The sequence below is a fragment of the Rana temporaria genome, chromosome 3, assembly GCF_905171775.1.
Source record: "Rana temporaria chromosome 3, aRanTem1.1, whole genome shotgun sequence".
NCBI lineage: Eukaryota > Metazoa > Chordata > Amphibia > Anura > Ranidae > Rana > Rana temporaria.
Genome location: NC_053491.1, coordinates 223,214,872 through 223,232,577, shown reverse-complemented (window position 1 = coordinate 223,232,577; position 17,706 = coordinate 223,214,872). Strand labels below are relative to the sequence as shown.

General features: G+C 43.4%; 1 protein-coding gene across 2 annotated transcripts in view; it reads right to left on the bottom strand.

Moving 5' to 3' along the window:
* The window catches only part of LOC120932146, an 89,410-nt gene that overhangs the window by 58,831 nt on the left and 12,873 nt on the right, over positions 1-17,706 (bottom strand). For both annotated transcript variants that reach the window (XM_040344323.1, XM_040344324.1), the window contains exon 2: positions 3,500-3,594. In XM_040344323.1, the coding sequence (XP_040200257.1) occupies positions 3,500-3,594 (95 nt within the window). The remainder of the gene's footprint in view (positions 1-3,499; positions 3,595-17,706) is intronic.

Below are 17,706 nucleotides of genomic sequence, written 5' to 3'. Positions count from 1 at the left end.
GGCTTTAAAACCACTTTAAGTATATATATATATATATATATATATATATATATATATATATATATATAGAAATGCTAATGAGCTTGTCACTACTAAGACTGTGTGAACAGTTCAAAGGTGAGCACCTAAATTATTAAAAGGTTAGAAAAATTGTTTAGCTTCAAAAGACATGCCTTAATCTATTTTATATGTGCATGTGAAACTCAATTGAAATACTGAGGTCACATTATGTCTACTGAGGACACCTACTTAATTCAAGAAAAAAGATGATAATTTATATTTTTGTAATAATTGCAGCTTACAACAGTGGCCATTACACATTTTCTGAAGTATTCATCTTCCAAGTGTATATAAGGTCAATAGGAACTGAAGATCTACCAAGTGGTAATTTATCTCAAGAATGGCGCAAAGGCCAAAGAGGCACCAAAGAGGAATGAGATTTTGCCATTAGTAAAGAAAATAGTTATATAGGTATTGGACTCTGTAATTTAAAGGACAACTTCACCTTTAGTAGATTTGTCATTTACCAACTAGGCGTCTGCGCTATAGCCGAATGACGGCCACAGCATGGACCCAATTGCCAGGAGGCTGTCAATAGACGTCTTCCCCTTTGCGTTCTCCCCGGGCACACGTGGCGCGCGCTGTGATCACTGAGTCACTGAGGCTCGGGTGATCACAGATCCGAGTAAGTGGCCGATCCCATCCCCTTACCACGTAATCAGCTGTCAGCCAATGACAGCTGATCACGTGATGTAAACAAAAGCTTGGTAATCGTTTTTTTTTCTCCTCGCGCTGACAGCGTGAGGAGAAAAAAAAGCAGATCGCCGGCGAATGTGCAAGGGACATCGGTCCCGAAGAGGATGGACGCACATCTGCCTCATCTGTGCCTATGAGTACCCCCTGCCAGTTCCACCTATCAATGCCCACAAGTGCCACCTATCATAACCCACCTGTGGTGCCAATCAGTGCCTCATCAGTGCCACCTAGCAGTGCTGACTATCAGTGTTACCTACCACTGAAAGTTGGTTTGGGCAGGAGGGGGGTTTAAGTGTCCAGTAAGCAAGTGGTTAATAGAACTCTCCACTCTATTGATTGCAGCCAACCTAGGATACCAACATTGGGCTAGATTCAGCAAGAATTTACGTCGGCGTATCTATTGATATGCTGCGTAAATTCAAAGCTGCGCCGGCGTATCTTCTTTCTGTATTCAGAAAGCAAGATACGCCGAAATTAGGCTAAGATCTGACTGGCGTAAGTCTCTTACGCCGTCGTATCTTAGTTGCATATTTACGCTGGCCGCTAGGTGGCGCTTCCGTCGATTTCAGCGTAGAATATGCAAATGAGCTGGATACGCCGATTCAGAAACGTATGTGCGCCTGGCAGATTTTTTTACGTCGTTTGCGTAAGGCTTTTTCCGGCGTAACGTTGCTCCTGCTATATGTGGCATAGCCAATGTTAAGTATGGACGTCGGGACAGCGTCAAATTTTGCGTCGTTTGCGTAAGTCGTTCGCGAATAGGGCTTTGCGTAAATTACGTTCACGTCGAAAGCATTGACTATTTGCGCACTGGGATACGTTCACGGACGGCGAATGCGCCGTTCGTTAGAGACGTCATTTACGTGGGGTCATGTTTTATTTACATAAAACACGCCCACCTCTTCTCAATTTGAATTCTGCGCGCTTACGCCGACAGATTTAAGCTACGCCGCCGTAACTTAGGGCACAGGTTCTTTGTGAATCCAGCCCCAGCCTCACTAAGTTACAGCGGCGGGCACAAACTTACGGCGGGCTTTCTGAATCTAGCCCTTAGTCTCTGATCCAGCTATCTTTTCTCTGACAAGGTCCTAGTCAGCTCCTCTTCATACTACACATTTACACCGTGGCCACATTCATTCCTTTGAGCAGTATAACACGATAACAAGTATATGTGGCGTACCACATGAATAAACATTTTCATCAACATAAAATAGTTAGTCACGTATGAGATTTAGATATCAAAAATAATTATTTACATTTCAAGACAGTGTAGCATTACCCCCAGTGGAGCTGCTGGATTTTTGGGCAGCGTGTTACCTCGTGGCTCCTCTAGGGGTGAATGATGCGTAATGCATGTAGTAGAAGTAAAGGAATGTCCAGACAGGTGCTCTTTGCTGTGCCCTTTATTACCCAGCCGGGTAAAAACAGTAAACTTGTGGTGAAGAAAGTAAAGCTGAAGAAGACGGGAGAATAGCAGATTCAGGCGTGATGATAGGAAACAGTCCTGCTCCCAAACGTAACACTTCTTTGCACCACTCCCGCCGGAATGTGTACCCGGACAGGCCTCTCTCACTGACCTGGCAGCCGGAGTATCACTCGGACAATTGTAGGATAAATTCTCTGCCACAGACCCTCCTTGGTGAACTTGAACTTGGGAGAAAGTCTCTGCCACAGACCCCTCTCAATGAGCCTCAGAAAGATATCTCTGCCACAGGTCCCCTCTGGGTTGAATCCTTGGAGATATGCCTTCTTAATTGAGCTATGTCTGGATCTCCTTCAACTTGTCGCCCAGGTACCGACTGACAGGTGATCAATCCCTCGGTGTCCGGCTGCCTCGATCCCCGGTGGTTTGTCCAGGCCCTTTTGGAACGCCAGCCTCTCAATGGCACTCCTCAGACAGACTCCCCACCGAACAGCAGTACAGCTTGGGATCATCGAAATGGGAACCCAGTCACTCACTGGGTCCCCGCCGCTGTTCAGATGCTCCGGGTCAGCATGGCCCCGGAATCAGGAACACTGCGTGGCACGCATGCCCCGGCCAGGTAAGCTATAACGCTAGGGTGCTGTGATGTGGCCACCCTAAAGGTGGGTGCCACACTGGATGAAGAAAACACGGAACCAATGGCGTCTGCCCCATAAATACCCCTCCCCAGCATGCACAGTGAGGACAAACCCCCGTGATTGGCTGCTGGGAAGGAGCACCCAAAACTTGACTCCACTGCTGCTGCCTGCAGCACCGGGGCTGGAAGAACACCCCAGTACAGCAGAATAGGCTCAGAGCACAGCCAAGCTGAGACAGAGACCGCATTTTGCTACTAACTACACTCTGATCTACCCTTAAATTTAGCTAGCACCAGTACTCTAAAGTACATAGGCGCTACAACAGTAAGGCAATAGCCTTGCTCCCTGACTATCTATCTATTATATACAGTTGTAACAATGTACACATGTTGTTGTTATCTGGCTAGATCACTATCTCTCCTTAGCCAAGGAAGACGCACCAACTCATCAACACCTGAAAGAGAAAAAAACAATGCAAAAGCATCCTATCCTATAAAAGCATTGTGCAATATGTACACAGTGATTTAAACTGGTCCTCAGCCGAGGCAGCATGTGTTATCATGATATAAAATAATGAATGTGGGCGTGATTTTCTTTTTTGGGGGGCGGCAGCATTTCATTCTTGGACCCAGGCAGCACGATGTCTTGGACCAGCAATGTAAGTATTACTACCATAACTCACCTCATTAACACTGTAAGCTTGTGTGGTAGCTATGTCTACAGATAGACGTCCACCTGCAGTCTTCGCTCTCATATTTTCTTTCCCCTTTTCATGCTCTGTAAAGAGACAATTGATGGTAAATAGAACCTGGTGCTGTAAGTGCTTAAAAAGTATTAAACCAACCATTGTGAGTAGAGCAGCCTATTAAAATGAATACGCTGCCTACAAACAGAACAATGTTTACAACAGTATGAACTGAGTCCTCTCTATTTGTCCTAGTGACCATTATTACCAGAAAAAAAAAGAAGAAATAGAGTGGAGGTCTTCTAATGGAGACCCTTGTGGTGGAGGTAAATCTCACCAAAGGGACACAAAAGGCAAAAAACACATGACTTCATCCTTTACTATTCTACTTAAAACTAAAAAGCTTTGTATATACTTTAAAGCTGTACTCCAGGTGCAAATACTTTATTTAAATCTATTCCTCGATAGCCACAAAGTATATAAATCCACTGTGTGTACACCAAATGCCTTGGCAAACCCAAAGTAAGTAGTACATAAAAGTAGTAACATCATCACTGTGTTGCTTGTGCAGAGAAGAGCTGTGGGAGGGACCCAGCATGCTCCACCCACTACAGACTGCCTGCAGAAAACTACAGGAGGGGGCGGAGACAGGACCAGTCACCCTTCACAAGGAGTGAGGTCAGCAGTGACTGGTCTTTATTACAAGAAGCTTCTACACAGAGACAAAGTTTCACACTAGATTACTGCACAGATCTGGAGAACACCAGGATTCAAGGAAGAACACCCATGACCTATTTTGATTATATTTGCTTATCCTGAGGTTCAGCTTTAACCACTTGACGACTGCCGCATGTATATGTACGTCCACAGAATGGCACATACAGGCATATGGGCGTACCCCCGACCCGTGGAAAGGCGGGGACGTCCCCGCCTTTCCACGGGTCGGGGGTCCGATCGGGACCCCCCCCTGCTACATGCGGCGCTCGGATCCCCGCGGGGAGCGATCCGGGACAACGGCGCGGCTATTCGTTAATAGCCGCCTCGTCGCGATCGCTCCCTGCAGCTGAAGAACGGGGAGAGCCGTGTGTAAACACGGCTTCCCCGTGCTTCACTGTGGCGGCTGCATCGATCGAGTGATCCCTTTTATAGGGAGACTCGATCGATGATGTCTTCAGAGAGTCGTGGTTAATGATTCTTACTCTGAATGGTCCAATGTTATGAGTGGTGTACCCCAAGGTTCAGTGCTGGGACCCTTACTTTTCAATATATTTATAAATGATATTGGATCAAAAGTAACATTTCTGTCTTTGCAGATGACACCAAGCTATGCAGTGGAATAACGTCCTTACAGGATGTCTCCAATTTACAAGCCGACCTCAATGCTCTGTCTGATTGGGCGACTAAGTGGCAGATGAGGTTTAATGTAGATAAATGTAAAGTTATGCACTTGGGGGCTAAGAATATGCATGCATCATACATACTAGGGGGAGTACAACTGGGGGGATCTGTAGTGGAGAAGGATCTGGGGGTTTTAGTTGATCATAAGCTCAATAATGGCATGCAATGTCAAGCTGCGGTTTCCAAAGCGAGCAAAGTCCTTTCTTGTATTAAGAGAGGTATGGACTCCAGAGACAGAGATATAATTTTGCCCCTGTACAAATCATTACTAAGACCTCATCTGGAATATGCAGTTCAGTTTTGGGCACCAGTTCTCAAAAAGGATATAGGAGAACTGGAGAAAGTGCAGAGAAGAGCAACCAAACTGATAAGAGGCATGGAGGAGCTCAGCTATGAGGAAAGATTAGAGGAACTAAATTTATTCACTCTTGAGAAGAGGAGAATAAGGGGGGATATGATCAACATGTACAAATATATAAGAGGTCCATACAGTGAACTTGGTGTTGAGTTATTCACTTTACGGTCATCACTGAGGACAAGGGGGCACTCTTTACATCTAGAGGAAAAGAGATTTCACCTCCAAATACGGAAAGGTTTTTTCACAGTAAGAGCTGTGAAAATGTGGAACAGACTCCCTCCAGAGGTGGTTCTGGCCAGCTCAGTAGATTGCTTTAAGAAAGGTCTGGATTCTTTCCTAAATGTACAGAATATAACTGAGTACTAAGATTTGTAGGTATAGTTGATCCAGGGTAAATCCGATTGCCTCTCGGGGGATCAGGAAGGAATTTTTTCCCCTGCTGTAGCAAATTGGATCATGCTCCGCTGGGGTTTTTTGCCTTCCTCTGGATCAACTGTGGGTATGGAGTTGGGTGTATAGGATTTTACTGTGTTTTTTTATTTTGTTTTTGTGGTTGAACTGGATGGACTTGTGTCTTTTTTCAACCTGACTAACTATGTAACTATGTAACCTACAGCCACCCCCCCCCTACAGTTGTAAACACACACTAGGTGAACCCTAACTCCTACAACGCCCCCTTAGTGGTTAACTCCCAAACTGCAACTGTCATTTTCACAATAAACAATGCAATTTAAATGCATTTTTTGCTGTGAAAATGACAATGGTCCCAAAAATGTGTCAAAAGTGTCCGCCATAATGTCGCAGTCACGAAAAAAAATCGCTGATCGCCGCCATTAGTAGTAAAAAAAATAATAATAATAAAACTATCCCCTATTTTGTAAACGCTATAAATTTTGCGCAAACCAATCGATAAACGCTTATTGCAATTTTTTTTACCAAAAATAGGTAGAAGAATACGTATCGGCCTAAACTAAGGAATTTTTTTTTTTTATATATGTTTTTGGGGGATATTTATTACAGCAAAAAGTAAAAAATATTGAATTTTTTTCAAAATTGTCGCTCTATTTTTGTTTATAGCGCAAAAAATAAAAACCGCAGAGGTGATCAAATACCACCAAAAGAAAGTTCTATTTGTGGGGAAAAAAGGACACCAATTTTGTTTGGGACCCACGTCACACGACCGCGCAATTGTCTGTTAAAACGACGCAGTGCTGAATTGTAAAAACGCCTTTGGGCATTTAGCAGCATATTGGTCCGGGGCTTAACCGGTTAAGAAAGCATTATGTTCTTAATGCGTTTTAAATGAACACATAAATATACCGGTTATTGGCTGTTAAGTGTGTGCTTTTTTTTATCACAGAAGGTTTTTGAAATAAAAGATCAATACAAAACAAATAACCTTCACATTAAACAGAAATACAAAGCAAATGAATATTATAAATGCCGTAATATTCTGGGATTGATTGATGAAATTTGCAGGAAATACCTTTGTTGTCTACACCACCAATCAAATTTAAGAAAAAAGGGGGGGACCACCCGAAGGTGTTTGGGACTTTAAATGAGAATACGTCTGTGATGTATCTCCATCCTTGTGTCTTGGACTTTATATGAGATTACATCCATACTATATCTCCATCCCGTATGCGGAAAATTGCAACAAAGGGAATTTGGGACTTTAAATGAAACAGTGGGCTGAATGGGGACAAAGTAATGAAACAAGCCATAGATGAAATGTTCATGTATTGAGAAAGTAGAATATTTGGTAGAAACAAATAACTTGTACAAAAGTACAGAACATACATTTCATACATAATACAATAATTGATATAAAATACATTAAATAAATAACAGTCCATGACAACATATATAGCCACATAGAGGTTGGGCATAACCACGCAATAGGTGAAGTATAAAATCATAGAAGTACTGGTTGATCAGAATGGGTCCCATAAACGCGTATAGCTACATATTTGTAAGCCCGACGCGGCGTTTCGTGTATATGAAAAACACTCATCAGGGGCGGATGTAGTGGGATATCTGGAATACAGATTTGATTAGTGATCAAGGTATTAAAATTGGATCCACCAAAAAAGAGGTAGTAAGTCAATTCTGGTTACTTACATAGTATGTCAAAGTGGTAATCAAGTGGTAATCAATTATTGTATTATGTATGAAATGTATGAAATGTATGTTCTGTACTTTTGTACAAGTTATTTGTATCTTGTTTCTACCAAATATTCTACTTTCTCAATACATGAACATTTCATCTATGGCTTGTTTCATTACTTTGTCCCCATTCAGCCCACTGTTTCTTTAAAAGTCCCAAATTCCCTTTGTTGCAATTTACCAATCAAGTTTAAGTTTTCTTTTTCACCAAGCTCTTGAAAAATGAAAAGTAGACATACCTCCAGCCGTTCCCATTTTACGAGGATTATGCTGACTAGAAAGACCATGAAGGGATGGGCCATGTTCAGTTTACAAATGCTTACATTATGAATAGAGCTTAGTGGATGGAAAGAGGAGCTTAATGTGCCCCTGCTTCCATTTTTAAAAGTTGGGACTATTAATAGGTTAGGACAGGTTTTTATGGTAAAAATCCTCCTCGCCCTCCCATTTCTGATAAATTATACGCAATGTTATTGAGATCATTTTACATCTGTGTCTATACTACGTAACATAAGACTGTTAGTTATTATATATATCTTGCACTGACTCATGTGAATCTGAGTTTGTTTTGATGACTTTGCTGGAAGTCTAATAATATAGTTGCTTATAATGTACATTTCTATACCTGATCCCTGATTCTGAACGGTAGCTATTTATTAGAAGTCAGATTTGATTCACCAACAGAGTTTTGAATCAAGAAATACGTTCATACAGTTGTGGCACATTTATTACGTAGAGCAGGGGTCTCCAAACTATTTAAACAAAGGGCCAGTTTACAGTGCTTTAGACTTTAGGGGGGGGGGCAGACGTTGGTGGCAGTGGGAGAAATAATGGCCAATATGTGTCAGTGGGAAAAATAAGGAAGAATGTCCCATCATTTGTGTCAGTAGGAAGCATAATGCCAAATCATTGGTATCAGTGGGAGGAGTTATGCCCCATGGTAGGTGTAAGTGGCTGGAATAGTGTCTTGTGTCGGTAAGGCCCCGTACACACGAGGAGACATGTCCGATGAAAACGGTCCGCGGACCGTTTTTATCGGACATGTCTGCTGGGAGCTTTTGGTCTGATGTGTGTACACATCATCAGACCAAAATCCCCGCGGACAGAGAACGCGGTGACGTAGAAGACACCGACGTTCTCAAACACGGAAGTGCAATGCTTCCATGCATGCGTCGAATCAATTTGACGCATGCGCGGGATTTCGGGACGCTGGTTACACGTCATAACCAACGGACATGTCCGATTAGGTGAACTAACCACCGGACATGTCCGACGGACATGTTTCCAGCGGACAAGTTTCTTAGCTTGCTAAGAAACTTTTGTCCGCTGGAAACCTGTCCGCTAGGCCGTACACACGGTCGGACATGTCCGCGGAAACTGGTCCGCGGACCAGTTTCAGCGGACATGTTCGACCGTGTGTACGGGGCCTAAGAGGAATAATGCCCCAAGGGCAGGATAAAGGCAAGCAAAGGGCCGCATCTGGCCCCAGGGATGCACTGACATAGAGAAAAAAATCAAGGCAATTTTTTTATTAGGTGTTTATTTCGATTTTGGACAGGCTGAAGAGGTGTTACAACTTCTTCCACATCTATCTTGCTGTCTTTGGCCCTTATGGGGAGAATAAAGCCTGGTAGTAGGTACACATGTACGGGTGAGTGGAGCTGGTAGTCATGCCAGTAAGCGGGCCGATGGGTGAGTGGGAAGGCAGGACAGTGAGCGTGCCAACGTGTGAGCGGAGTGGGCAGGCAGGACAATGAGCGGGCGAGCATGTGAGCAGAGAGATGACATCATCTCTCATCGCCTGCCCTGCATCACCGCAATTCCACCCTCACTATGCAGCTGCGGGCAGCAGAGAGATTGCATCTTCTCTCTGCTGCCTGCCTTCACTCTGGGACACAGCTAATGACAATCCGCACCTTGTGGCAGGCAAGTGACAATCCACATCTTGTGGCGGGCAAGTGACATCTTGTGGCAGGCAAGTGACAATCCGCATCTTGTGGCAGGCAAGTGACATTGTAAGTGACAATTCGCATCTTGTGGCAGGCAAGTGACATTGTAAGTGACAATTCGCATCTTGTGGTAGGCAAGTGACATTGTAAGTGACAATTCGCATCTTTTGGCAGGCAAGTGACATGGCAAGTGGCAGTCCACATCTTGTGGCAGGCAAGTGACATGGCAAGTGGCAATCCGCAACTTGTGGCAGGTGACGTGGCAAGTGACAATCCGCAACTTGAAGCAGGCAAGTGACGCGGCAAGTGACAATCTGCACCTTGTGGCAGGACAGTGACATGGCAAGTGACAATTCAATCTTGTGGCAAGCAAGTGACATGGCAAGTGACAATCCAACTTGTGGCAGGCAAGTGACATGGCAAGTGACACAAGTCAAGTGACACAAGTCACAAGTGACGCAAGTGCCCCTCCCAAAACTAGGCTCTGGATTTGCCCCTGGTCAGACATGACAGCTTACCATATAGTTAATCTCCAAATTATAAAAGATAAACACAGCAGACACACTCCTCACGTATTAGGATAAAATTTGCAATCCCGCTATAAATCGCTGATCGCCACCATTACTAGTATAAAAAAAATATACAAATTCCAGTATATAATCCATAGTTTGGAGGCTATTTTTTTTTTAATATTGGATATGTTTTATAGCAGAAAGTAAAAAATATATATATTATTTTTTTTTAAATTGTCGGCCTTTTTTTGTTTATAGCGCAAAAAATAAAAACCGCTGTGGTGTTTAAATACCACCAAAATAAAGCTATATTGGTGGGAAAAAATATACAAATGTTATTTGGGTACAGCGTTGCTTGACTGTGCAACTGTCAGTTAAAATAATCCAGTGCTTTATCGCAAACATGGGCTGGTCATGAAGGGGGGTACATTTTCTGGGGGTCAAGGGGTTAAGTGGAGATGCACTTTTTAATTAAGTTCTGCAGCACATTTTGTTGCTTTTCAGCCTGAAATGAAGACTGACACAGTTTTATTCATCTATATTTATTAGTGCAATTTATAACATCCAAGTGAAAGATCTAACACCAACATGTCAGAAAAAAACAGGAGCTGGAAAAGGGATCACCCCATTGTGTCAGTATTTTGTTCAATCACATTTTGCTTTAATTACAGCCTTTAGTCTGTTGGGATCTGTCTCTACTAACTTTCCACATCTATACTTTCCATTATTTGCCCACTCTTCTTTGCAAAACTGATAAACTTCATTTCAATTTCATGGTGACCATTTGCAGACTGAAGTCATTCCACAGATTTTCAATGGGGTTTAATTCTGGGCTTCAGGACATCCTTTTTTTTGTCTGATTTTGTTTATGCTCTATGTTCCCATTATGGATTTTCCCTACAGTTTCTGTCCTGAAATCCCTTAAATGGGGGCACAGACAGTGCAGTAAACTAGAACTGCTATCAGGTCATTGTTATTGTATGTAACTTCCCGCCCCTCCGATTTCTTGTCCTGCTGTCACAAGCTGTCAGAGGGACAGGAAGTGAAGGGAAATCATTTTAATGGCATCAAAGGGCCAGATTCACCAAAGAGATACGACGGCGTATCTCCTGATACTCCGTCGTATCTCTGTTTCTATCTATGCGACTGATTCATAGAATCAGTTACGCATAGATATCCATAAGATCCGACAGGTGTAATTGTTTTACACTGTCGGATCTTAGGATGTAGTACCGCGGCCGCCGCTGGGGGGAGTTTGCGTCGTAAACCAGCGTCGGGTATGCAAATTAGGAGTTACGGCGATCCACAAAGATTTTTCCCGTCGTTACGGCGTTGCAAGTGTTAGATTTCCGTCGCAAAGATAGTGCACCTTTAACATGGTGTAAAAGTACTCCACCATGTTAAAGTATGCCTGTCTTTCCCGCGTCGCTTTTGAATTTTTTTTAAATCTTTTATTTTTCCCGGCGTAAATCTTTTTTCACGTCGCGATTCACAAAACGTCGGCGAGTCGTAATTTCACGCAAAGCACGTCGGGAAATTTGCGACGGGAGCATGCGCAGTATGTCCGGCGCGGGAGCGCGCCTAATTTAAATGGTACCCGCCCCATTTGAATTGGACCGCCTTGCGCCGGACCTGTTTACGATACACCGCCGCAAATTTCCAGGTAAGTGCTTTGTGGATCGGGCACTAAATCGGAAAAATTGCGGCGGTGTAACGTAAACCGGTTACGTTACGCTGCGCCCGCTGTACGTGAATCTGGCCCAGAGACACCAATAAATATCTCCACTAAAGCTGCATGGGGTATCATTTTGAAGCGAAGCCGAAGCAAAGCAAATCAAAGTAAAGATAACCATTTTATTTAGTGACAGGGGCTTTGACTAGCGTTCAGAGAGCTTTAACGAAGGGTGTCTGAAGCCTTGTTTTGAAGCAAGTGTAAACTAGCCGTAATGTGTGTTGAAGCCGAAGCAAGTGTAATTGAGCCCTTAACCACTTCGCGCAAAACGACGTACCCATACGTCAGTACTTTGACCCTAAATACCAGGGTTATAGCAGCAGCTAGCTGCCATAACCCCGGTATTTTCAGGAACACTGTGCATTTCTCATAAAAGTGGTCTGGATTCACCACAACATCACTTTTTATTGGCTGCGGGAGAGGTGTCCACACCCCTCCCGCCGAGCTCCGGTCGTCTCCGCAGCTTACTAGTAGCGGCAGAGACGATCGCGTCCTCTGCCGTGGATGCCTGGCTGCCGACTGAGGGGAAGATGACCCCTGCTTGGCTCCATGGCATGGGAGGGTGGAGGCGACGTCAATCTGCAATTCTGCCCACAGCTCTTAAAGGAGAATTTTTTTTTTATTGCATTTTAGTGTAAATATGAGGTCTTTTTGACCCCAGATCTCATATTTAAGAGGACCTGTCATGCTTTTTTTCTATTACAAGGGATGTTTACATTCCTTGTAATAGGAATAAAAGTGACCCCAAATGTATTTATTTTTAAAAACAGTGTCAAACTAAAAAATGAAAAGCACCCCATCCGCGATCGTTTGAGCTAGAGCAATAATTCTAGGCCTAGACCTCCTCTGTAACTCAAAACTGGCAACCTGTAGAAATAAAAAAAAAAATATTAGGAAGTTTTTAAGGGTAAAAGTTTGTGGCCATTCCAAGAGCCTTTGAATTTTGAAGCATGACATGTTGGATAACAATTTACTTGGCGTAACATTATCTTTCACAATATAAAACTAAATGGGCTAACTTTACTTATCTTGTCTTGTCTTATTTTTTTTATTTAAAAAAGTGTATTCTATGCTATCGCTCTTCTACTTGGAGAGGCTGGACACGATTACGCTAAACTTTCGCTCTACCTTACGCTTTTTCACGAGATGGTGTAATTATATTGATGCCACTTTAACCCAGAAAGTCCTACAAGAAGTCATGCAACCATTTCGTTATACCGACTGGTATTTGAAAAGGGATTTCACCAACTCGCTGGGCAACCTCAAGGTCTCCGGTCTATCCGACCCCTCTACCTTTCAACCACCATAGAACGACCACAGATTCCTGGAGCTCTTTGACTTCTGTGACTCTCCTATACTTACAGCTAATAACTCCCGTAGCTATAATGGCTATGGCTATGGCTAGGCCACTATATGAGATAACCAGTCTTTAATATTCGTACCATGCTTCTGCTTCTGAGGGTATTATTATTATTATTATTATTGTTACTGGTATAAGTCATCACTTCTGTTTATATCACATTGCTTTGTTATAATACATATTTACAACTGCTCTGGGGTTGTTGTACCCTATATGATTGTACTATGAAAATCCCCCCAAAAAAGTGTATTCTTTCCAAAAAAAGTGCGCTTGTAAGAAGGCTGCGCAAATACGGTGTGACAGAAAGTATTGCATCGACCGCCATTTTATTCTCTGGAATGTTAGAAAAAAAATATACAATGTTTGGGGGTTCTAAGTAATTTTCTAGCAAAAAAAACAGGAGCAATTTTGAAGCATGATGTTGGGTTGGGTATCAATTTACTCGGTGTAACATTGTCTTTTACAATATAAAAAAAAATGGGCTAACTTTACTGTTGTCTTATTTTTTAATTAAAAAAAGTGTATTCTTTTCAAAAAAAAATGCGCTGCGCAAATACGGTGTGACAGAAAATATTGCATCGACCTCCATTTTATTCTCTAGGGCGTTAAAAAAATATATGGGGCCAGATTCACGTACAGGCGCCTATCTTTAGGCGGGCGTAGCGTATCTCAGAAACGCTACGTCGCCGTAACTTAGAAAGGCGAGTACTGTATTCACAAAGAAGTTGCGCCTTTAGTTACGGCGGCGTAGCGTATATCGGGCGGCGTAAGCCCGCCTAATTCAAAAGAGGCTGGTTGGGGGCGTGTTCTATGCTAACTAATCGTGACTCCACGTATTTGACATTTCTTACGAACGGCGCATGCGCCGTCCGTGAAAGAATCCCAGTGCGCATGCTCCAAATTACGCCGCAAATCGTCTTACGTAAACGACATAAAAAAATGCGCCGGGCGTACGTACGTTTGTGAATCGGCGTATCTACCTAATTTGCATATTCCTCACGTAAATCTACGGAAGCGCCACCTAGCGGCCAGCGTAAATATACAACTAAGATACGACGGCGTAAGAGGCTTACGCCAGTCGGATCTTAGCAAAATTCCGGCATATCTTGTTTTCTGAATACAGAAAAAAACATCGGAGCATCCTAGAAGTTACGCGGCGTAACTTCTTTCTGAATCTGGCCCATAATGTTTGGGGGTTCTAAGCAATTTTAGAGTAAAAAAAAATAAGTTTAAAGTGTAAAAAAGAGGCTCGGGCTGAAGTGGTTAATGTTTCAAACAAACCTTTTGAATTATTGAAGGCTGGAAACTGATGTGGAATAATTAAGTTTTCTGGCACACTATCCATTGGCAATAATGGAGATTCAGGTAAGCAATGATTGTATGGCTTATTTTGTTACTGAATCTTGTGGTTTGCCTGTTCTTCTTTAATTAACACATCTTTTAGAGGCATTCAAGAGCATATCTGCTTCTTTAACATTGTTAAGAATGATTCCCCCCCTGCTAAAACAGGATTTAATTTCCTCGTTGTTGACAAATGCTCACCGTGTTGCTTAGCAGCCCAGCCTATGAAAAAGTAATAAGACTTAAATAGGGAGGATTACCCATTTGCGCCCTTCACAAGTGGTTATTACATTCACACTTAGACCTTCGTGTGTTTGAAACATGACTATTTACTGCATGTCCTGTCATTCTGCTGAGACAAAAGATTACTGTAATATGAGTGGGGAGGTGACATATAAGTAACAGTAACTAGCTGGGTCACTTTGGTGTCACACTGAGGTTTAGACATAAGCTGGGGTAAACTGGATCTAAAATGGTAACAATGCTGGCAGTGCAATAGAGAATGCAATGCACTGTTACGTATTCAAAATACTAAATATGTAACTTATCATTACTTACTTCTTGTACTGGTTCTTTGTACTAGGTGTAATCATAGTAAAAAGAAATATTTAGGAAAAAACAAACCAAAAACACTATTCTTCTTTCTTACCGCAACAAGAGCTTTATTACCTAGGCATTGGAATAGCACCAGGACCTTCATCATTTCAGAATGTGTTGCTGGGGTTTGTCGATTAATGAGAATGGAAGAAGTGATAGCTCACTATCGTGATCCATTCGAAACTTCCGAAACAGACTGGACTCTGGCCTCCCAGCAGGGTTGCTGGCTGCAGTTGTCTACCTGCTCCACAGTGTCCCCACCGAGACCAAGCCAGCACCATCTACCTGCCGGGGCCAGGCCATGCGCCATCCACCCGCTCCATGGAGGTCAGCTGCTCCTCTCAATGCTCCCATCTCCATTGAGCCCCGCCCCTCCACACAGCGCTGCACCAGAGGGACAGGCTAGAGCAAAGGAGTCCCGGAGCAGCACTGTGTGATACAAAAGTGTGAAAGGTGAAACTCCTGCGCTGTCTGTGAATACAAAGGGGGGAGGGTGGGGGGGGGGTTCGAGTGAAGGGGGCACTGCTGCAAAACCTAGGAAGGTCTACCTTGATAGACAAAGTGATAATGGAACAAGTGAAAGATGTCTGCGCTGTGAAGACACACTATCAATAATATATTGCAAATGTGTGAAAGGGGAGGGGAAGGGGGAAAGGGGGGGAGGAGATACACATGTGACAGTGAATACGTGGGTATGCCGTGGTAATAACTATAGATAGCAAAAAAATTGAACAATAACTCAGTAAATATAAAAGATACACATATGCAAAAAAAAAAAAGTCCAAGAAACGAAAGAAACCCCAGGTCTCCAAAAGTCTGGTAAGTCTGATGGTTGAAAAATGAGGACAGATATTCAACGAAGGGAGACCCCACAGCCAACTCTGGTGAAGAAAGGATAGGCCGTCACCTTAAAAATCTCCACACACACACCTCTTGTGGTCCCAGCAGCTCACCTTACATCAAGCAAAAAGAGCCTGATAGGAAAACCCTTATGGTCTGGTCTTGATGGTATAGATTGCTCTCACATTCCAAGGCAGTACATGCAAATATAAGGAACATAGAACAGGATGGTGTAATATTGATAGAGCCGGGGGGTCTTGCACATAACACACTCAGATGCACTCACATGGAATATAAAATATGAGGCTTATCTCCACGAGCAGCGAGCTCGTCAGTGTCCTGCTTCTCCTCTCACACCAGTTTCCATGCATGTCAGGCAGTTTCCATATATGTCAGGCTGGGATGTCAGGCTGGAAACACTATACAGCTCATGCAGCAGTGGAACAATCAAAGCAATAGGGAAGCAAAACACATCGCATAATCCAGTAAAAACGAACAAATTTAATTTAAAACAGCACATGAAACTCACAATTAAGTCGGTATTAATGGCATAAATCCACGAGTAGCGAACTCGTACTACGTCCGTCGGATGCTAGGGCTTGTCCAGCGCTCCAATCCCGACGCGTATCGTCACACATGTGACTTCATCAGAGCCCTGCATATGTGTATCTTTTATATTTACAGAGTTATTGTTCAATTTTTTTGCTATCTATAGTTATTACCACGGCATACCCACGTATTCACTGTCACTTGTGTCCCTCCCCCCCCTTTCCCCTTCCCCTCCCCTTTCACACATTTGCAATATATTATTGATAGTGTGTTTTCACAGCGCAGACATCTTTCACTTGTTCCACTGTGTGATACACCTGTCTAAGAAGATGTAACAGTGCAGCGGGGCGCTCAGCGGGACACATGAGGGATTGGTGGCGGCACACAATGAGCGATCAGGAGAGGAGAGCCGAGCTCACACAGGACAGGGGCTGTGGTTGTGCCCTAGGTGGTAGTGCGCCCTAGGAGGCTGCCTAGTGGTAGCGCGGGCCCTGGGTGTAAGGCTGGATTCGCATTTTTTGTGCTTTTAGCATTTTGCAGATTTGCACTACAGAACGTGTTCCATAGGAAACCATGTTAAATGGACTGCAGTGCAATTCTGCAAAATGCAAAAAGCACAAGTGTGAATCCAGCCTAATGGTCTAGGGCAGGGATATGCAAATAGCGGACCTCCAGATGTTGCAAAACTACAATTCCCATCATGCCTCTGCCTCTGGGTGTCATGCTTGTGGCTGTCAGAGTCTTGCTATGCCTCATGGGACTTGTAGTTCTGCAACAGCTGGAGGTCCGCTAATTGCATATCCCTGGTCTAGGGGATGTTGTCTTGGCACTATTTGGACCCCACTGTACCAACTGAGCATCGTTTAAATGCCATGGCCTACCTGAGTATTGTTGCTGACCATGTCCATCTCTTTATGACCACTGTGTACCCATCTTCTGATGGCTACTTCCAGCAGGATAATGCACCATGTCACAATGCTCAAATCATCTCACCACTGGTTTCTTGAACATGACAATGAGATCACTGTACTCCAATGGCCTCCACAGTCACCAGATGTCAATCCATTAAAGCACCTTTGGGATGTGGTGGAACAGGAGTTTTGCATTATGGATGTGCAGCTGACAAATCTACAGCAACTGCGTGATGCTATCATGTCAATATGTACCAAAATCTCTGAGGAATATTTCCAACACGTTGTTGAATCTATGTCACAAAGAATTAAGGCAGTTCTGAAGGCAAAAGGGATTCAACCCGGTACTAGCAAGGTGTACCTAATAAAGTGGCCAGTAAGTGTCGAGCATACCATAGATCCCGCTACAAACTTATAAACACTGCCATCTACTGGCTGATGTAGTTGTACAAAATACAATTCTGTATTCCAACAAAAAAACTGTGCACTTG